The sequence below is a fragment of the Mytilus edulis genome, chromosome 8 (genome assembly GCF_963676685.1).
Source record: "Mytilus edulis chromosome 8, xbMytEdul2.2, whole genome shotgun sequence".
Classification (NCBI taxonomy): Eukaryota; Metazoa; Mollusca; class Bivalvia; order Mytilida; family Mytilidae; genus Mytilus; species Mytilus edulis.
Window position 1 is genome coordinate 11,733,139 of NC_092351.1, and position 23,612 is coordinate 11,756,750.

Consider the following 23,612-nt stretch of genomic DNA (forward strand, 5'->3'; position numbering starts at 1 on the left):
TTGTGACCCACAACAAAATATCCAAACCCTTAAGATCAACTGTATCAAACATTTAAGAATACAACTGCAATCAAAAACAGATTTGTTTTGTTGTTTGTATTAGTTTTCTCTCAAATGATTCTTGAAATATCCTAGCAGATGGAGACTACTACATGTATGATATTATAACTAGTGGTGTATTTGTTCTTAAAACAATAGTTGAACATTGATTTGATTTAAGGATGTAGTCTTGTTAGATGTAGGTATATTTTTCAGATGTTCAGTCTTCTTTGGTTTTTTTTTGTTATGATACAGGGCAAACATTTTGCCCAATATCACTCACTTTTGGAAAAGATTACTTCAATAGCTCATAAAATGTAATGTGTTATATATTTGATATGGTAAATTTTGCCAAAAAGGTTGGTAATGCTGAATAAAAAAGATTTGGTAGTAGTTTTTATTTGAACGCGAGAAAAACTATATAATAATCTGTTCAAATCTAGCGCAGGACATTGTGCATCCATCCGTCACAGTTGAGTCGCAGAAGTCAATAAAGGTAACCTGAGTATTCGAGGATTTTAAAAGCAACAAAAGTTTGCCTTAACATTGCAAACAACCTATCACTATTTCACATTACAACAGTTTTAAATGTATCAAATTGTTTTCCATCGTAAACAGTAGATTGATGTCTGCCGTTTAGCTTACCATTGCAATTCAATGGAGATTGTTTTAATGAAGCAGTTTTAGATGTATGTTAACTTTTACATCTGATGTATCCATAGCCAATCGCATTAAAGTGTATTTGTAGCAATCATTTGGAAGCTTAATTTCGTTGATCCTTTCATAGCAGTTTCTGTTTAGTTTCTTCTTAGTACAGTAATACCGAATGTATTTAGTAAAGCTAGGTTTTCAATGTTGATTTGCGTATTATTATAATCCCTCCCCTTCATCATTGATTAAACAAAGAAGCCATATAAGGATTTATTGATTAACAATATCATATAAATCTACTCTGCATGATTAATTTTTCTCACACTACAAATCGTAACTTGTTAACATAACATTTATTTTCCTCAATTCTGTAAATTGACTGTTTGGATATATTAAAATGAAGGTGTAACAGTATCATGGAACAGTTTTGGATTTTTCTTACTTTTCTTTCAGTTGTTGGTCTTCAGAGAGTCACAGGTAAGACTCGTATGTTATAGAACTTTAAGTCCTGGAATTTTAAACATTTGATATCAAGTATTTAACTGGTACAAAGCTTTTTCGTCACGGAAGTAAAACCAAAAAAATAATCAGTGTCTTAATTACTTTTCTCTAACAAGTGTAATCCTATTTACTATCGAATACACATTAATAGTATTAGACTTAGGAGTCATATGAACTGAAGAATTGACTAACAATAATGTTTGAAGGAAGTGCTTGTTTTTTCAGTTATGTTTTCGAATATATCACTAAAAGGGATAAATTAAATATTTTCAGTGAAATAAATGCTACTTTTTGGGAACATATAAATCTACTTTAATTACATAGATACCGATGAACTAACTAGATATCGAAAGATATTGATCATCTAAAATTGTTGAGTTCAAAGATAAGAAGTAGAGGTAGTACCACAAACGATAGTCATTCAGTAACATTTAATGTTATTATAAAATAAATAAAAAAAAGATGCTACATTTATATCTATAATCTCAGTTTTTCCTACTGTATACAGTAAACATCGTATTACAAATGTTTGGACAGTTAAATTCAATTTCTCATAATGTTAACTCTATAAAAGTCTGATAAACTACAGAAAGTTAATCATGGAGACTGTTATGTTATCTATTTTATCACAGCTGCATTCTATAGTGACTCATAGTTGATCTTATTTTATTTACAGAGGTCATCGCAATATCTGGTCAATTTACCGTGATTGACTTTGTATTTAGTAGTGTCATAATAATGTTTGGAATACCTAATATCAAGTAATAGATTGTAGATTTCATTTTGTCAAAGGCTATTTAACACAGCTGAAATTGGAAAATCTATTTTGCTTGAAAAGATGAGATTAAAAAAAGTAAAATTAATATATAACAATTTTATGATATGGAACTAGGGAGTGAGGACTGAATCAGCCAAAAAGGGATACATACATGACGTTCAAATGTTTCCCGTCACCTCTTTTGAAAACATTAAATTTCCGATCGCACATATTCCCAGTTTACTGTTTTATTAAGCCACATATTTACAGATTGTGTTTACAATATTTTAGAGGTTTATTATATTATGCGTTACCCTTTGCAGATCATTTCTCAGATTTGAATGAAGAATAAATGCTTGACATGTGGTTTAAGGTGTCTGTTTAAGGGTGTAAATGGCATCATAAAAACATTCTCTACCCACTACTTTAAAACAGCCTGTAGTTAGTCACAACTGTACCTATTAATTGCCAATTATTCCGGTGATGATCATCTTGTAGGAAATTTGACACCTACACCAATTCTAATTAAATATAGACATTGTTCTTTTGAACTTTGAGTTTAGTACATTTATTTTTGTTTCCCATTTTACGTCTTGTGCCAAAGATGTAAAAGAGTTTATAATTCCAAATTCTAAATGGTTACCATTTTAATAATAATCGATTTAATCATAATTTTTTAGATTAGAAGTTTGGTAAATTTTACAATTGAACCTTATTTCAAGTTTTCAAAGTCTTGAGAATAATGTGTGTGTTACTCTCATATTGGCACTCGTTGCATTACATGTAATCGACAGTCATGTTTTCGTTTGCTTTTACTCGTTTTGTGCAGCTAGCTTGAAATCAAGTTAGAGGTGTCAGACTCTAGTATTCTTTCCTTCATATATCGTATTTGCAAAGGGATTGTCAATTCCTAATTATGTATTGCATTGGGTTTTATTAGAGGCGAACTTACAATTAGGGAAACAATAGGCTCTAACAAATATTTTTCAAAAATGTTAGATCTGTGGTCAATGAACACTTACCTGCCGCTCTTGCTGAAGTAGACGACTTGATTTAATTGAATTTTGTGAAGAAACCTCATCTTATAATGAATGGTTCATTTATTAAGAATTAATGCAACATTTTACGTGTCATTAAAGAAACCCTTCGACTGCTTTGTTATGTTACTTGAACTGAACTTTCCAGGTGTTATTCTAGTGTTTGATATTTATTTTCACAAATGATACATCATTATTAATGCAAACAAATAAATGATGAATACATGTAGATAAGTCCATGCCTTTAAATACTCAGCCCTGTCACTATGCTTCGATCGACTATATGCCCTTTGGTGTAAAGATCTCGGGATTTTAACAAGGCTAATATGGAAATAGTCATGTATTATTCAATAATTATTTTGATAACTTAATATGGCAAAACAAGTTCGAAAGTTCACCGTCCATATGAAATTTATAAAAACATTTCCAGTTGTTGTTCCATTATAGTACAAGTTTATACCATACCGTGACAAACACAGTCAAATTGAACTTAACTAAAATAGAAAGTAAGAAGAACATGTAAAGCTATTTACATAACATACAAAGTCATTTCCAAAAAAAGATATCTTAGTCGAAAGCAAAGAAAATAATCAGAACTTCACAACATGCTGAGGGATAATCGAATTTATCATGGGTCAATATTTATGTATCTTAAAAATTTATTATAGCTTCATACGTCTTATTTTAAGTGTTGCAACTTTTAAAATTTTCCATTTTTTTCTACCATGATCATGGTTATTTGTGGTTTTACAGCTGTATATTAGCCATTCGGATTATTAAAGGAACTTACATGTAACTATTGCTCATTATCATCGTCATGATCGTAGGATACCAATTTTAAAAAAACTTTGGAAATCGAAATCTACAAACCGAAATCATTCAATGAAAGCAACCTATAAAATATTTACTTACACCTGCAAAAAAATTTGGAATGTGGTAAAATTTACGAGACACCATAGAACAAACTGGTATTGTTATACATGCTTTAGACATTGAAGAGTTTCAAAGTGGTTTATTTTATCTATAAATTGATTTAAAATTAATACCATTTACGAAGATTACTGATTGTGTAGTTTTTTTTAATATTTACATTCTGTTTAACGTTCAATTGACTACTTTCATCATGATTGATAATTTTGTATTTTGTTTGAAAACTAAAATCACATTGTTTGCTCGATACCATCACTAGTTTACGTTTAAATATGAAAAATATATGATAGATTTGAAATTTGACACGAACATGTTTTCGAAATCAAGACCTTTCCGTGACAATTGCAAACCCAATTCGATTTCTAATAAGAAATACAAAAACAAAAACACCAGGCTGATTTATTGAAATCGTTTTAATTGCTATATTCGCTAATCGGAAGTTCGTTTCAATGAACAGCAAGTGAGTTCCCCATTTATCACGAAACAGACAATTATTGCTGTAATATTAAAGAACGTCAAGTCTTTGAAAACAACACCAAGTCATTAAGAACTGTTACGGATATTTAGGTAGAACACGTTACATTGTATCGACATTGCAGCGAGAGTTAAGATAATAAGGAAATGATAACTCAATTAAAGAACAAAAATATAGTAAGGTACATAAATAACTTATGAAGAACACTATATATAGCTGTATAATCGCTTTTATCAAAGTACTTATTGACTATATTGCTTGTGTCATGTTAATGAGTGGTCCTTCTTTGCATTTACAAAGTATATCCATAAAATAGATCAAATTGCTAAGTACATCTGTATGATAGAAGTACTTAATCAACGTGTAGTAATGTGCATAATTTAATTTAAGAAAAGATTCGTTTTTATACTCCCGCTTTGAAAAAAGGGGGGTATACTGTTTTACCTCTGTCTGTCCTTCCGTCAGTCCATCAGTCCATCAGTCCGTCAGTCCGTCAGTCTGTCAGTCAGTCCGTCCGTCCCATGAATATTTTTCGTCACATTTTTCTCAAGAACTACCCTACCAGGATTTCTGAAATTTGGTTTCAGGCTTGATATAATCAGCTATACTGTGTGATGCGTTTTCAGATTCATCACTCGACAACTTCCTGTTTACCGAACACTTGTATCATTTTTACACCTGATAGCCAACTTGAAAATATTTTCGTCACATTTTTCTCAGGAACTGCACTACCAGGATTTCTGATATTTGGTTTCAGACTTGATATAAGTCAGCTATACCGTGTGATGCGTTTTCAGATTCATCAATCGACAACTTCCTGTTTACCGAACACTTGTATTATTTTACACATGATAACCAAGTTGAAAATTTTTGTCACATTTTTCTCAGGAACTACAATACAAGGATTTCTGAAATTTGGTTTCAGGGTTTATATAAGTCTGCAATACTGTGTGATGCGTTTTCAGATTCATCATTCGAAAACTTCCTGTTTACCGAACACTTGTATGATTTTACATATGATAGCCAAGTAGAACATTTTCGTCACATTTTTCTCAGGAATTACTATACAAGGATTTCTGAAATTTGGTTTCAGGATTTATACAAGTCAGCTATACCGTGTAATGCGTTTTCAGATTCATCACTCAACAACTTCCTGTTTACCGAACACTTGCATTTTTTTACACTATTAAAATTATCCACTTGCGGCGGGGGTATCATCAGTGAGCAGTAGGTCGCAGTTTCACTTGTTTTTTCAACATTTACTACATTTTCTGTGTGGTCTACGGACGCTTCAAAAACCTAAGTATCATAATATCTAAACAATTATTCTATTTAAGGAGATTATCTTCGTGTTCCTTATTGCTAATCCCGTATTAAAGAGAAAAAAACACTGTTCTCATGTCCTTATTATTTAGAAGATTCAGAGTTCTTTGTTGATTTAGTCTCACATTTTACACGACACATCCATATATAAATTTATAAAACTTGTTTAGAATTAAAATGTTTTCACGATGTGGTGTCTTTTGTGCGTTTTTTTTTTTCTTCTCTCGAATGTTCCTTTAATTCTTCAAATTGAATAGAAATAGATAATTTATGGTATTTGCTGTATCGCAACTGTTTTCCATCCATTTCATACTCAAACTATTTTAATCCTAGGGTATAATTGATGACCATTGCTATTAACATTCTGTTGAAATCTGAAATATATGGTGAATTGGTTTTACGCTGTTAACTATTCACTCCATGTATTCTTTAGTTCTAGTATATTTCATTGATGTGTTGTATCATAGTTGTCTGCCTCATATCCTAATCATATCAAAGACTTTTGTGTGTTATTTTAGAAATACACGAAAAAAATTATAACTTTCCAGAGAAGTTTTCAAATAAAAAGTACCATGCATATATAGCGGGAAGAATTAAAACAAACTACCATTTAAGATTCCCATCAATCTTTTTTTATTCAATTTGAAAGTAAATTGCTTTATTTATTATATCACCTATTGTTTTTCATCTAAACGACATAGTCAAACTGGTAAGATTCCGTTGGATTTTATCTAATCATTAAAAGTCGCTTTGCGAGAACCAAAAGAATTTGGAAACGAAGGGTACGAACTTTGGACAGCAAGTACTAATCCCTAGGGCAGAAATCAAGGTTGAGTCGGATTTATTTTGGTCAATCGTTTATGTTGTGTGCAAGCGTTGCGGTTTTTTGTCATGTAATAATGTATCTTTGACATTGCTATTATACTATCTTAAATGTATTGTATTTTGTTTGTTTTAGGGGATTGATGTTAGTAGGGTTGTATTCGGAATAAATTTACTTTATTTGTGTTTATATAGGAAACAATATGCCGTAATTGTTATGCCGACATAACAGATAGAATTATTGATTTAAATAGATGAAATTCAATTCACATACCGGAAACAGTCGTCACCATTACATACTGACAATGTAAATTAATGCGTGTGTTCGAATATGCAGAGATGAAGCGCAGATTGTGTCGATAGAAATAATAAAGCGTACAAACGAGTGACAAGACAATGTATTATTATATTTTTCTTTTGTACTGATGTGGTACATGTCCAAAAATATTCTGTTATCCTAAGCCTTAAATACATTATCATAGTCCGGTCAACAATTTACAAAAATCAGCAAAATCCTTTTCAGTAGAGACTCTGTATGTGCTTAAATTTATTTTAAATTGGTCAACGTAATATCCAATGATTTTCAAGGTAAATTTTAAACAAGATATAGATCACATCATTTGGCAGTCATTTTAGAGTTAATTAGATATATCTGTTGTCTGTAAAGAACCTCGTGAAGGTCTACAGGGATAAGATCAGTCGTTGTAATTCAATATTGCTATCTTATATGAACACTAAATATGTTATCTAAAATTGTAATACTTTTCATGAAGGACACATCTTCTATGGATCTGCTGTCTTGAAACGGTGAACAAATATAATGGTACATGTCGCACATATAAAAAAAATGGTTGAGCTACAACAATTAACTTTAATTTTACATTTTCAGTAAGTCCTACATGTACAGTATACTAGATTTAAGAAATAATTCATGGGGGCTTGAATACATTGTGATTTTACCACGGGTTGGCCCTTTATGATAAATATTCGACTCAAAAAATACATTCGTCCGGATACAAATGTTGAATACCATTTATTGATCAGGATAAACAACATAAAACGATGATATCGACGAAGGAATTACTATTCAAGGGTTTTGGGTTCTTTCACCTGCTTGCCTTTAATGTAAAACACTGTTGTACAAACAATTTCTGAAAAAATTGAAAGCAGATTACTGTCTTATGGACGCTCTTGTCTACAATTGTAACAGATGTCTGCCCACTTGACGATCCTGTTTAGAATGAGCGACCCTGCCCCTGTTGACACCTCCGGCTTATTCTGTTTGGTGTTCATTCGATTTCGATTGGTTGATTCGTGTGATCGTTTGCTTATGAAGTGCTAGAGTAAACGATAAATATAAGGCGGACATTGGTTAACTACTATCATACATTGTTTTACTATATATATATACTATTCAAATTGACTTATTTAACCAAGTATAAAAATCTCTTTTCATCATTCATTTTTGTCTTCTTTTCTTTTTATGTACATTTTAACTTATAATGTTACTCTTTTTTCACAGCCTTCGGTACACTTTGGACAGAGTGGTGGACATACAGTGGTGTATCAGGTAACTATTGCTTTATCTATATTTATTATGAAATTGAAATAAATCGGGAAAAACATGTTAACATTTACATGGTTTTAAACTAAATGCTAGTTTGTTACTTTCCTATACATAACATATAAAAAGGACAAATATGTATCTGCAATTGATTTGTGCTTTCAAGTGTATCGAGCTGATGACCCAAGCCGATCTCAAATGATTTTACTTTTTGTACTTATTCTGTGCTATTATACCACTTATCAAACGGGGTGCAAATTAAACATGCTAAATCCCGTCACATTCTGCTGAAGTGAGTTGTCGGGGTTTTTTTTATTGTGAATTGCGTTTGTATCATTGTCCGATGGTTAAGCCCCTTAATATGCTTGACCCTGCTTCATTATGATGTGCTTATACAAACTCTCTTGGTTTTCTTGTTTGAACTGTTTAACAGTTTGCTATGTCGGGCCTTTTATGACTTGCTTTACGACTTTGCTCATTTAATTGATGCCGTACGGTAAATCAGAGTTGCTAGCATTTACATCATTAGGTAAATGGGAGATAAGTGTCCCTTTTGAAACCATTCAACATTTTTTTCTTTCATTTTATTGTTTTATATACGTCAATACATTAATACATTGTGTAATTGTTTCCTTATTCCATCAAATAGTGGGGACTCACTATGCAATTTTATGTTTTATACTATACCGATGCATACTTTATCATTTCGAAGAAATACTCACTCGGTTTATGCATCATACATGGTCCTATTTGAAACTCGGGGGAACACACATAGATGCTATCTTCACCCATACTTTTTAATGATGAAACTAATAGCAAATGTTGATTGCGAAAGGTCAACATCACAGATTTAATTAGTGGATAAAGATATAAAACATAATTTTCATAGTTATTGAACGTGACAATGATATGATTTTAAATTCATGTATTTCATTTAAACTATTGTATGTGTTCCAAAAACAAATCTCATAAAATAACGACCAATATAACTATCAATCAATCAATATATCAGTGTCTAAAGAATGAATTATTTCACTGACTCCAATGTACCTTTCAAGTGCTCCAATGTGTAATTAAATCTTGTTTCCTTTTACAAATGTCAATATGAACGTGCCACAGACCAATTTGATGAGTAATCTTATTGAAATATTTAATTTCAAATACAATAGTATTCTTCTTCAAAGTAATTATTTGTTATTGCCTGACACAAACTCAAAAACAAAAAGGTTTTTAGTACGTAATTGCAATAAATTAGTGTTCAAAATAAATAGAATTATATATGTGCTGTTGGTGGTACCCGACGGAGGTTATTGATGGAACACTTGTTGTGTGTACGGCAATCGATTCATTATGTGGTCTTTTTTGTCTAGTCAACGGAAACACCAATGCATGTTCGTGGTAAAAAAAAAACCTGTCACGCAAATTTACAATTAATTCAGATAACGTGTTCGTTGTAGCAGCAGTTGCATGGAAATTGTTAACCCGTATGTCATAGGACAAACATGAAGTATAAATTACAATAACAATATACAAAAATCTTTCCATATTGTCCAACATTAAAGTTAAAGGTTTTGAGAACACTTTACCTTATAATTGCATCCATTGTTTTTTCAGACCATTTCTTGATATTTTTCTAACAATTTTTTATTAAATAATCGTGTATAATACCACATCAGACATCTGCCTAGCACACGAATTTGGTTTAAATCTAATATACCATTTCATCTTGTAAAGTGGTCCATTCATTTCTTGTCAGTTTCCTTTGTGGGTCCTCTATACTTTATTTAAATATAATTTGAAGATTAGAAACGTCTGTCTGTCTTTTCGTTGACCACTGTAGCTGTCACACTTGGGCAATCATACTGATAAAACCTATTTGTTATTCAAATATTTCCTGATTTTATAAAATTAAGAATGGAAATGGGGAATGTGTCAAAGAGACAACAACCAGACCATAGAACAGATAACAGCAGAAGGTCACCAATAGGTCTTAAATGTGTGCTTAGTATATAATATTCAGGTCGGGTTTTTTTTATGGTCCTCATCATTTCTTGTGTACATATATAAATCTATCAAAAAATGCATTGTCCTTCCATCAGCTTCCATATGCTTCTTTAACGTCGGGACAACTCAACCTGTAATGTTTTTAGCGCCATAAACTAATCGGAAAACTAGCTATGAACTATTTACTCCGTTACTTTAGTGGTTCAATTCCTAAATGACAAAACAACAATATATCATTGAATGCCTAAAACCCAAGACGAAGTAGACGAGAAAAAAGTAGCTCCACTCAGAAAGGTATATATATATATATATCGTATAAGTCTTATTGACCTCACAACTAATATCAAATGACAAAACAGAGTGGTACTAGGCTATATACCAGAAAGATGTACGACATATTTTAAACTACTTTTGCGATTAATTATTTGTTCATTTTACTCGTCTTGGTATATCATTACTCAGATTTCTGTTTGGAAATGTTTGATATATGCGTTTGTTTGAGTAGTATGCTTCAAATTGGTTTTACTTCGTGAAACTTCAAACGTTATTTCTTTGAACTTATCCTATTGGATGATAGAGTTTACGTTATGCTGAAATTAATGTTTTTGAACCTTGTTGGCTTTGTGCATGAAATAACATCATATTTTAATATGTTTAATTGACAAATATTAAATATAACACTATTCTGATATTTACATAGTCAAATATAATTTGTATTACTGTAATTGAGTATATCATATCCCTGCTGATATGATTACATAAGGACATACTTCCCTTGGCGTTAAGTTTATTCAGTAGAAATGATTAATTGATTTATGTAGCGGTAAGACTATAAAATAACAATGTCAACAATTAATTTACTATTAATGGTAGCATTCAATTAATACGGATAGCATAATTATTGATTTCCTATAAAGAAACGCAATAAACAAACTAGGTTGAAACGATTTACACGATTGGCGCTGTAATGTCAAAACCATACAGGACAATACAATGACCTATCAGAAATGACAGAGAAAGGAATAATATTATGCACATCAAATAGAAACAATAGCAAGTTACAATGTTTTACAATATGCGTCATAATTCTTCTGAACATGAAAAACAGACACTGGTAATTGTTGACCAATTTTAAGTTTTATTGGTTGTTTGTCTTTTGTCTTTTATTATATCAATGGTATTGCATGTCTGTCTTTGATTGCTCCTATTAACAACTCTTTATCATGTTATACGGCATTACCAAATTTATGAACACTTGATACAGGTGAATTATCTTTTCTTTGATAATGATTGACTATTTAAAATTCAATATTAATTCAACTCACGAACTATACTGCACCAAAGCTATCAAATTTATATCAAGTACTCACACTCACACAAATATTTGATAGTGTAGCTTGCTGTCAATTTAAAGATAACTTTGAGGTATCTATATCTTCGTTTAGTTTTCTTATTGTAACACATGTTTTCGATACATTATTTTCAGTATTTGAATATGTACTGCTCTAAAGAAAATTTCAAATTATCATTTTATTAAGTATTTGGTTTTTCAGGTCCACGATATTGGGGAATTCATAATCCTGATTGGAGTATATGTAATAAAGGGAGATATCAATCACCAATTAACATTGATCCTAAAATATTAGTACACGATCCACATATGAAACATCTCAACATTAGTCAATACCAAGTAAGTAAAATTATATTTCAGTTTTCAAGAAACGACATATCTCTAACAATAAAATGGTCCATGTGAACATTCACATATAATCAATTTTTGATGTAACGCATCTTCTAATTAGCTGACAGCGTTTTGTCTATCATCTCATAGACTTAGTTTTGTCATTTGATCGTGACGTCTTAAACGTTTTTCTATGATTTTCTCGGTCTTAAAATGGAGTTTAAGATTAAATCATATGAAATTACTGTAATATTTTTTTCTGTCTTGCCGAAATAACATCAAAAATGTGGTATACACTTAAATAAAACTAGCTACGCAGATTATCCAATCTGAATCAATTTTTTTTATGTTATTTCTTCATAGACAGAAAAAAGTATTACAGTCATTCCTTAATTATTTCCTTGATTTAAATATGTTATCAATCAGGGATACCTGCAGTTGGATAACTTTCACTTTATTTGAACTTTTGTTGAATGTTATCTCATTTGCAACATAATAAAGAAGATGTGATATGACTGGCATTGAGACAACTCTCTACAAAAGACCAAATTAAAGAGGTGAAGAACTATGGGTTACCACACGGCGTTCACCAATGAGCAAATTCTATACCACATTTCCATATAATCATCTTTATATATAACAACAGTTTCGTTTAGTTTATTACAAAAGTTGCTTATGATTCAAAGTAATGATGTATTAACTACACTATTATTGATTAAGACTAATGTCAATTATGATAATAAGTGATATCTTTGTAAAATGATACTTTCAAAACCTGCCCGACTTTTTTATTTGGTTATTTATAACCTATTACAACTTTTATTAATAATATTCTTTTTTCTAATTTCAGATTGATGGCCTTTTTAAAAACAATGGACATGATGTATCCTTGTTAATCAATAATACCAATTCAAAACCATTTTATATAACTGGTGGACCTCTATCTTATAAATATACATTGTACGAGATAAAAATTCATTTTGGAGATCACGACAGCATAGGATCAGAACACAGTATAGGTGGAAAGAAATTCCCATTAGAAGTAAGTAATCAAAGTTTATCTAATAAGTTTGGTTGTTTTATGAAATACATACAAAGTTGAAAGACATTGCATTCTGTCGATACTTGAGTTTTTGATGTGCATAATTCCTAGAGTTATCATGCAAACTGCGCATTACACCTGATGAATGAACAGACTTATATGTAAGACTGGGAAAACATTGTGATTGACAACATGTTACTGATTATTTAAAACAATGTTTTGATGAGCTTTAAGTACATGATTGTACATTTGTAGTATTCGATAGTTAGTTTGTGTCTTTTTGTTTTGTTGTTTACCGTCGATGTCGAAACGTCCTCCAGCAGTGGCATCAACCCAGTGATGTTATAACTTCTGAAAGATACCAGGCTAATATATGTGTACGTCATACGGTCTTTTCGTCTCGGTAAATCCATCTGTATTCTTCGATAGGTACTGTGTGTGTTGTCTTTATGTAAGTAGTAGAAAAACCATTATGCTTTAAATAAATCATTTGATAAACAGTAAGTTTACCCCAAAAATGTATATATCAGTGATCATGTTTTGTCAACACACAGGTGAGAAACGAGACGTTAACGTTCAACAGTGACAGCAATTCATTTGTCTAAACAACCCAGCAAAGATTCGATGTTTATAAAGTACGCTAAACGCGTTTTGTCTATAAAAGACTCATAAGAGACGTGTTTACATATGTATCTAATCAGTCTACATATTATTTGCAGCAGAATTTTATCAATGTTCGAATTCAAATTTTTCGTAAAACGATTAGGACTTATGAAGGTACCAAACAATCTGAGGGGACTACCCGAACTGCAAAAGATGCGTTTACACAATAGGCTTTTGCAACAAAGTTCTTTTTTTCAGTTACAACATGTTTTAGACAAATAGTAACGCTATTACAAAGTTGTTTGTTTTATATAGGCTACCGTATAACTATTTCTAGATGTTATTTAATAATCCTGAAATGGGTTATGACGCACTGTAATAGGTAAAGGTGTCGTGTAAAAAGCACATTACTCTTTTATGTCGCTTAAAATGATTGAACGCCTTCATACTTGAATAGCTAATAGGTATCGGAGACAGACTGTACAAAAGTATTACACGATAAACATAAAAAGGAAGGTCTTTATGACCTTCCCAATAAATAAGGTAAATTCAATCAATAATGTCTAATTATTGATTGACAATGAAGGTACTATACTTCAGAAAGCTAAATTCGGTCAACTGAATTTTAACTTTACACCACATTTCTAGAAAAAAAACTATAAAAAGCGTCCCTTAATATGTGAGAATCGGGATAATCATAAATAAAGGAATGCATTAAAGATAAAAATTATGAATATGACATGATGCAAGTACTTGCCAGGCTACATGAAATTTGAAAACTATAAAGTAATAGCAAGTTATTAAACTCCTTGTCAGATATTGTTTGTACGATCAATTCAATAATGAGACCTGGCTTTCCTGGAATTGTGTCTAGAAAATATCAAGAATTGTAAGAGGTTTAGTTATTTTCTACGTTATTTTGGACAAGTCATTGCAATTAACGACCCTGAATATTTATATTGCAACTATCGAAATCTTCTTATTACGGCTGCGACATGGGGAACATGGTAGACTTACTCTTATGATTCATCTATAGATCACCAATGGTTATTAGTGATGTTTGGGATGCTCTGGTTTAAGTTTTCTAGGTTATGTTTTGTTTACTTTTGTTTGTCTATTTGGTGGTTTTCTCTTTTTTGCGAAGGCATTGTCACTTTTATTTCGACTGATGAGTTTGAAATCCCTTGTCATCCTTCGACTTACCTTGACTGGTGAGATTATCTTTTAACTGATATAAGAAAGGAAGGTTTATTCAAAATAATCCTTTTTCCAAATTAAAGACCATGTTTGGATGAACGTAATGGGATATATGTATCTAAGAGGATCTCGGATACTTTCAGCTTTTTGTACGGTAACCACTCCTTTACTTATCGTTGATATTTTACTAGCCAAGACACGCATGGTGAGTGGCACTTGTGAAACAGAAACTCTATGTATTGATCCGCAAGATTTAGAAGTTGTTCAAGTCGCTCCAATCTTAGTTTTAGGTGAAGTGCTTTTTAAAGTTGTCATTTGACATATTTTATTTTATCACCATGTTTTGGTGTTTTTCTTCGAATATCTCTTGGAATATTTATACATTGAATTATGTTCTCTAAAATAACGTAAAACATCCAGTGATAAAGTTATGCGTTCAGAGCGCTCTTCTGGGTTTACCTTCATCAGGAACGCTCGAATCGGAATATTTGCAACACAAGGATGTATAAGAACCGAACAAAATTGAAGAGTAAGAGTACTATGAAAGACACAAATAAAAGGTCAAATTCATCTAAGGTCATATTTTCTTGAGGGGGATGAAACCTTATTTTCATATAAATTTAGTAATGGACAACTTTTAAACGGTTTCTTACTAATGATGTCATTTAATTAATTTGCTCGTCTTACTTCTAATTATTTCGTCGTTTTAGATTATTTTTATTGTTAAAAGGTTAAAGTATTGTTGAAGTCCCTTTCGAAATTATCGCTTTGCATAGGTGAAAATTAGTAATTCACGATCTTGCAAATTTTTCAACAAAATAATGTCCTTGTTAAAAAAAGATCCATAACTTAACAGTGTAAGTCTATTATACAATTATTTATTTATACTGTTGTCAATATTTAGAACTAAGAGATTTAATTGAAACTTTCAAAATAATTGTTTATGTTACAACTTATTAGTCTTAAGACTCGTTTTTAGTTCAACTTTTTCTGTTATTCGATATACACGTAAGTGTTATTACGACGGATTATGCCACAGGTGGAACATGATCTATGAATTTAACTGTCCCTCTGGTATCTTTCGTCCCTCTTTTATTAAACATCTGTCACAACCTTATTTTCAAAACATCATTTCAGATCCAGCTGTATGGATATAATGCTGATATTAATAAAAACATTTCACAAGCATTAAATGCCCCTCATGGAATAGCGGCACTATCAATATTGGCGCAGGTATTTATTGAATGTATTACTATTCATTTCAGTATGCGTATTACACTATATACATGTATACCACAATATACACAAAATAAATCTTAAGCTTTCTGAGAGCGTTATATACCTGAAAAAACGTTCCCGCGGGAACTGTGTACCATTATGTCCATTCGTTTGATGTGTTTTGTCATTTTATTTTGTCACTTGATTTAGGACTTAACGATTAAATTTTGCTCGGAGATCAGTATTTTTGTTGTTTTACTTTTTACACTTTTAATTCAAATACATTCGACTGTGGTGCATTTCGGAGGATTCTTCAATATCTGGCTCTCCATCGTTATATATTGGAACACTCGAACTTGAAACAAAGCTTGAGTACTTAACACATAATTTTAAAGATTGGTATGTAGTGTTGAGGAATGCTTTAATTCTAAAAGGTTTAGAAAATGAATTTACTCATTTGTTCAACATTTTGATTAACTCATATATCTATAAATGAAAACATACCAAACGAGCACTTATCAAGTCAGGCTAGAAATCAGAATTAGTTGACATCTTCAGCTAATTTATCCGTTTAATTATATTGATGCACTTTGGCAATTCAACTGTCAGAATCATATTTTTTACAGGTAACAGATCATGATAACGATTATTTAGATATTTTAATACGAGCTGCAATAAAAGTTCGATCAAAAGGTAATACTATTGTTAACACATTAAAACATATGCTATATTTTTCTAATATATTATTAATTTACGTTACTCTACTGAAAATCTTGTTCACTATCATTTCGCTAACTCCAGTAAAAGTTTCATATTTAACACATGGTAAATACATTGTCTATATAAATTTTTCTAAAATATTAGAAACTTTTTTTTTTCGTCTTTTATTTCAAAATGGATTGTATGTGTGCAGTATGTCAGTACTGTCGTGTTGCAACTGGTATAAGTTTAGAGTTGACTCTGGAAGCGCCTGCATACGGAATATATTTTAATCCCAGTTGATACGATTTATATAGCTTTTATTTCTTATCATAATTTCCCTAATAAAGAGTTGATGCACGAAACGAAGCTATAAACCTAAGATTTCCAAGAGATAAAGTTGAAATAATTCCTTGGTAAATGTTATGGACGCCATCACAAGTTGGTTGACCGTTGTGGAATGTCTGTTTCACAAATGATAGCGGATACGTTCTAAATGTCGAAACAACAATCCTGTCCCTTTTTCTCGCATGTGACAAACCGAACATGACTCATTAACGGAATTGTTACCAGGTTTGTACTAACATGAGCAACACGTTTGGTGCCACATTTTGTGCAGGATCTGTACATCCATTAAAGCATAGGAAATCACTACCAGATTTTGGTCAAATTCATGTTGCCAGTCTTTATTTTAATATGTTGTATTTTGTGTGAATTGTTTGTGTAAAGTTCTTTTGTTTTTGCTATGGAGTCGTCGTTTTGTTGTCGACTTGTGAATTTAAACGTCTCTCTGGTACCTTTCGCCTCTCTTTTTCTCAAAATGTCTTAATCATTGTTAATATTTATATTTGTAAGCATGTCTTTTAAATACACTTTGTGTTTATATACACTATAAACCGGTACCACAACTCTGTTAAAGGACTTTCTACATGTTCTAGGGATATACATTCTTGCAATAGATATCTTTTATTCGATAGTAATATTATTTCAGTAATTTTTGTACAAAACCAGTTTATTTTACATTTCCATATTCTACATTTTGATTCAATTCTAGCTCTTATGTCTAAATAAGTAATCATTCTATATATGTTTACAAAAGTACTTATATACCATCTTCTGGACTGGTAAAAATAAAGATATATGAAGTACACTGCGTTTTGCAACTCATATATTGTATGTTATACTTTATATCAGAATAATAACTAATGAATTGATGCTGTAAATGATCTACTATAAACAATGTTTCTGTTTTATAATTCAGGAATGACAACACCCGTTTTAAATTTCTTCCCAAAGGAATTCCTTCCTGTTACTCCTTCATTTGTAACATATGAAGGGTCACTTACAAGACCCGGATGTATGGAGACAGTAACCTGGGTTATATTAAATAAACCAATACATGTATCTCATAGTCAAGTAAGTAATGCTTACCTTTATATTCATTTTTCATACAATTTCTGAGGTGAAAAGACGTCTAGTTTGTAAATGATCACAAAGCGTGTTTCTGTCAGTTCGGTCAGACTAATAAGATCAAACACACTTATAATTTTGATCACTTCACATCTAAACAAATATAATTTGGAAATTCCAATAACTATCCACCTACGAAAGTGTAAGATCGCATTGGTCATTTGGGAAAATAAAGTTTGAGATAGGCGTGAGGATTTTGTATGAAGTGTGTGAATTTCAATCATGCAGTTGTTTTGTAGATGGAACAATACAAAGGGTTATAATTAAAAATACATTTACATAAATTTTCATTACGATATCAAATGAAATCTACAAGTCTGTTGCAAATCAATGGGGTATTCTCAGAGGTAAACCATTGCATGATAGCAATCTAACTTTGAAGTTAATACTTGAAAGAGTTCTTAGTCTCTGACAGTTATTAGTAGATATCATATAGAAAAACACTTTCTGTTAATTTTCTCATTACAATTAATATCCGTCTCTTGATGATATTCATTTATACTTTTCTTGTTTGCAGCTAGAGTCATTACGATCTCTTACTAATCATGATAATAGTGGACAATCCTTAATGGAAAATAATTTTAGAATAACTATGCCAAGTCATGGTCGACTGATTAGAACCAACATCAAATCTAAAGTTAAAGTAGGTATGCCATTAATTGTAATCCTTATTCATAGACCTGTTGTAAAAGAAAATGTACTTTCATTTATGATTTATCAGATGATATTACAAGTGTAAAAGAATGGATTCTTTCAAAATCTGTTAATTGAGATATAAGGTTGAGATAATGAAATTCTACGATATTCAGACTTTCACAACAACTCTTTAACGAAATCATCTTAAATGAAAAATCATGTAGACAATATTATGGCGATTGAAAGATATTACTCTGATCAGGTTTATTTAGGAGCAAAAAAAGGTAACCGATATATATAAAATACTCAAGACCATTAATACAAATAGGAAAAACATAATAGCAAAGATCATTTGAAAGCAAGTTTAAATGCAATAGCAAATTAAGAGCAAAGATATTTTACGGATTACAACAACTAACAAGTAAAATATATAATTTGACTCAACTTGTTTCTAAACTTTCAGTTGCTAAATGAAAACAAAAAGTAATTGATTATCAAAGATTAGCTTTTATTACAGGTTGATGATTGCTACAGCATGAAATTGACATCATACGAAGGTAAATACATTTTTTGAAATTCGATATGGAATAAAAGTGTATTAAATCCTAATCATAACAACCGACTAATTGTAACGCATAAACTAAATTAGCAAAAGATGGTTTTTGCATATGTAGTAGCTTGTTTAAACTCAATTTTTCATTTGTTAATAATATTTGTTGGCTAACAGATATGGTAAGATTTTGATGATGTAGCCTTTACATTTTTTAACGAAATGAGCTGCGTCGGATAGAATCGAACAAAAATTGAACTGATACAAAGGAACGTATAAATGTAAATGTATAAAAATTGTCTGAATTTGGAAAATATAGAAATAAATTTTCAAGCCAAAATAGGTAAGCAAATATATTGATATGCATTTGCATAAAGTAGATTTTCATCATGCACAGCTCATATGCTTGTGGCAAGTACATTATATGACACTCAGTGCATAAGATATGATGTTGTTGTACGCTGCAATATAATTTTGATCTTTGAACTTTGCTGTCAAATATTAATAACATGTCTAACTTGCAAAATATAATATATCGAAGGTCATTTAGAAAAAAACTCCAGTCGAGGAAAAACAGTTAATATCATTGTTATTGAAAACGATCAACATGCTAGGGTACAAAAGATAGACAAATTATAACAAAGGTACTAACAAACACATAAGTTGAAATAAACTGACAATGTAATAGCTAAAAATAAAAAGAACCAAAAGCCATTAAATAGTACACAAAACACAACATAGAAAGCTGAAGACTAAGCAACACGAATCCCATCAAACACTGGGGTTATCACAGGTGCTCAAATTCAGCTGCTCGTGTGGAACCCATCGTGTTGCAAATGTAAGTTTAAACCTGTTGTTAAATCTTTTCCGCTAGGCCACATTCGGGAAAAACGGACGTGTTTGTAGTTCCGATTTGAACATATATACCAGTCATCATCTTTGAAAGAGATACTGCAACGCAGTTAACCAGCTCGTGCTGGCGTACGTAAAATACACGACAGGATGACTTCAACTTATTTATTTGGAACTTGTTATGTATTAGTTAACTTGTGAGTAGCACCGAATCACGGAAATTCAAATAATGAAGATCGTAGCAATTAGAACAAACATATACTCCGTATGAAGGTGCTGCTGAACTATTTCTACATAGAAACGGAACGTTCACAATTGCAAATGTGCTCAACTGTAATAATCAGTAGTATTGCTCATATTATGTAAAATATTTGGTGGTTTTCGAACTCGACATAGTCAAAATTGACCCAGAGCGACGAAAATGTGTCTTCAAAGTAACACATTTATATATGGTCGGACCAAACGCCTTTCTACATAAGTATCGTTCAAACCCAAAACTTTTAAAGCAACACGATATATATGTGATCGTTTACGTTATGAGAATGTGAACAAAATAGACATAAACAGAAAACCAAAAATGAACACATCTCGTCATCTATGACATAGATATTCCAAGGCTGAAATTCGAATCATGGTGGGGTAAAACACTGTCGAAGATAAGAAATCAACTTCACCATTGCAGTTTTTGTCGCTTGTATAAAATAATATGTATAAAATATATATATTATATTTTTTATTTTTTCAGTAAATAGTAAGTTCAAGGAGGATCATTAACCTTGATTGAATGACCTAAAAACAAATATCTGCATATGTAAATAGCTAATTAATGTAAAACGGTTAAAAATATATTTTCATGGTGACAATATTCTCAAATATGCAATACTTAAAGCAACTGTGATATTAGATGGAAACACCATTCAACGATGAAGAGAACATTATACATCTACTCCTTCATATCTCATAGATTCAACGCTTCAAAACGGTGCTGTCAGGAGGATAAAACCTGAAAGTAGGTATACGTTAATTAAACCGATAAAATAACACAAAAATAATGAATAATAAAAAAGAGTCAAACTCATCCTGTTAACATGTTTCAATTATAAGAATAGATACAGATACAGATTTTTATATGTTAGAGCAAAAAAGTATTTGAAGGGTTGATTTTTATTTTTATTTCTCTAAATTCAACTGCCTTGAATGAGCTGCACACAATAAATGATTTGATTACTCAGGAAACTGCAAAATTTCAAAATGCATTTTGCAAGAAGTTATGCGGAATTAATGAGGAATTGGAATATGTGCCCTAATTATCATCTGATGACATACGTGATAGAATTGATGAAACATGTACGTAGCAGATATCCCTTGTTATTTTATCATCATATTAAGAGTATTTTACCTTAAATGAAGAATAATTTAATAAAAAAAAACTAACCTGGTTGATGACGATTTAAAAATGCTATTATTATTACATTCATTCTAAAACAAACAAAATGACAGACAATCGATGTATTTAGATATACAATATACGTTTATTGGGAAATTATTATACATTTATTCTAACTTTATTTTAAATTGCAGGATCAGGAATTGATGGTTCAACAACATTATTGAAACGTGTTATAACATTGTCTTCCAAGGAATGGTATATGATAGTTAACCATTCACTATTACCGCATTGTGTGCCAAATTGATAAATAAAGACATATTTGTCGTACTCATATTTATATCTTGATGATTACAATCAATCATATGAATTGATGTTTCTTCTCCGTCCTCTAGATACTGCTGCAAACAAATATTCTATGAAATATTACTTATAACACATCGTCATTTATTTAATCGTATTTACAAATACAGAATATTAACTATGCAAACGTATGCACTGCTTTATATCAATAATTGATTATTCAAAGGTCAATATTATTACGTGATAATTGGTAAATAAGACAAAAACAGATTAAATAGGTATCTGAAATAACACTTATTTATTTATGGCACAACATTTATCTACGACAAAATATAAAGCAACGGGTATATGATGATATGAATATTAATGAGGCAGCAATTCATTAGAGAATTGTTGAACAATGAACTTTCTGTTGAAAGTAAACATATGCCTTAGACCAGTCTATACAGCTGTATACATATAGAGTAAACAGTCGAACACCGATATTCAAATCTTATAATTATATTAGGAAAATACAAATTATGGAAAAAATGCACTGTAGGAACGCTTAATTGATAAAATATGAAGACAACACATAATAAATTGAATGCTTTCAATACACCTTTCTGTATTTACCTTAAGGTAGATCACAAGTATATCTTTTTTGTGACAGAAATTTTTTTATAATTTGCCAAAATGAAGATTTTACTATGCTCTTTTCAGAAATTTAATAAAAAGTATGGGTCACCGTACTATTTTTCAAGATATGAGCAGTTCAAAAATTGCCAAAATTTGGTTAGTGAAAAAACACATAAGTATGCATAAAAAAAATTCTATGAGATCGAATTTAAAATTAAATTGTGAGAAGAAAGGCTTCATAACATGTTTTAAGAAAGTAAAAAAAAGAAAACATGGTGTCACCGCACTTGTTTTCTTGATAGAAGTAAAAATTTAAAAAAATCCCTATTAGCCCAGTATAACTTTTGTACTAACAGAATTATCTCCCCTTAAATGGCTCATTTGAAAAAATGATTTTAAAACCAAAAAAATTGACATTTGTTAAAATATTTTGAATAATACCATTAAGTAACAAGTTTTCTTTAAAAGGGAAAAAACAGTCTAACCATTGAACTTCAAATCTGTCTTCACATTTGCAGATTTAGGCAAATAACTAGACCGATTTTGTACTGTGATTGTACAATCAAAGATGGCGGTATACCTTGAATCTACATTAACCAGGATGGAAAAAAGCTAAAAATTTAAAGCTAAGGATTTGTAATAGGCGAAATAGTAGCTATATAACCTAAAAGGGCCGTAACAAAAATTTTAATCTATCCAGGATTAACTTTGCCAGAGGGAATTTAAACCTTTCTTTTTATAATCTACATTTAGATAATGAAGATCATCAGAAGAGTTTAGCCAAATCAAGCATCAATTTACATCTTTCACAAGCTATCAATCATTACTTGAAAATGTGCTATGATTAAATGTTATTACCGTTGGCCTTGGCTTCGTTAAAAAATCTTTACGTATTTAAATTTGAACAAAAATGTAGTATTCCGATAGTTGCTGATTGAACATCTGTACTTGCAGACTTGTTTACGCATTCAATAGAAACAGAATCCATAAAAAATACCCAAAGACAAAACATTTTCAAATTAACAATTAGATACAGTGAAACCTTGCTTAACCGAATCCTGTATAAAACGAAAACCTGTATAAACCAAACATGTTCTTATGCACCGTCATATCAAAGTGTATGCGTTATGAACCTGATAATACCGAACATCGCCAAAACCGAATAAAATTTTAAGTACCGGAGAGGTTCAGTTTAAACAGGTATTACTGTATATTGATACTATTATGTCACTCACCTAAAACAAAATCAGGAA

At 30.8% G+C, this 23,612-nt stretch overlaps 1 protein-coding gene and 1 long non-coding RNA gene across 4 annotated transcripts in view; both read left to right on the forward strand.

The window, feature by feature from the left end:
* The window catches only part of LOC139484823 (uncharacterized), a 452,262-nt gene that overhangs the window by 285,536 nt on the left and 143,114 nt on the right, over positions 1-23,612 (forward strand). The window lies entirely within an intron of this gene.
* On the forward strand, positions 1,012-21,768 carry LOC139484793 (putative carbonic anhydrase-like protein 2). Of its 3 annotated transcripts, none has more exons than XR_011655155.1 (11): positions 1,012-1,167; positions 8,058-8,105; positions 11,657-11,793; positions 12,635-12,826; positions 15,764-15,859; positions 16,471-16,537; positions 17,805-17,959; positions 18,531-18,656; positions 19,167-19,206; positions 20,797-21,060; positions 21,633-21,768. XR_011655155.1 is itself a non-coding variant. In XM_071268759.1 (11 exons), exons 1-11 carry the CDS (start codon positions 1,107-1,109, stop codon positions 21,743-21,745), a joined length of 1,080 nt encoding a protein of 359 aa, XP_071124860.1. In that variant the 5' UTR covers positions 1,028-1,106; the 3' UTR covers positions 21,746-21,768. The 3 variants fall into 3 exon arrangements, 2 of the variants coding, with proteins under 2 accessions (XP_071124860.1, XP_071124861.1); XM_071268759.1 differs by having other exon boundaries at positions 1,028-1,167; positions 21,016-21,060; XM_071268760.1 differs by lacking the exon at positions 21,633-21,768 and having other exon boundaries at positions 1,028-1,167; positions 18,531-18,660; positions 20,797-20,867.

What these genes read in the sequence shown, in the direction of transcription:
- LOC139484793 (XM_071268759.1), top strand. Translation starts at nt 1,107, where the DNA reads ATGGAACAGTTTTGGATTTTTCTTACTTTTCTTTCAGTTGTTGGTCTT. An exon ending in GAAAGAAATTCCCATTAGAA is followed by an intron (nt 12,827 to 15,763) that starts GTAAGTAATCAA and finishes ACATCATTTCAG; the next exon opens with ATCCAGCTGTATGGATATAA. An exon ending in TACATGTATCTCATAGTCAA is followed by an intron (nt 17,960 to 18,530) that starts GTAAGTAATGCT and finishes TCTTGTTTGCAG; the next exon opens with CTAGAGTCATTACGATCTCT.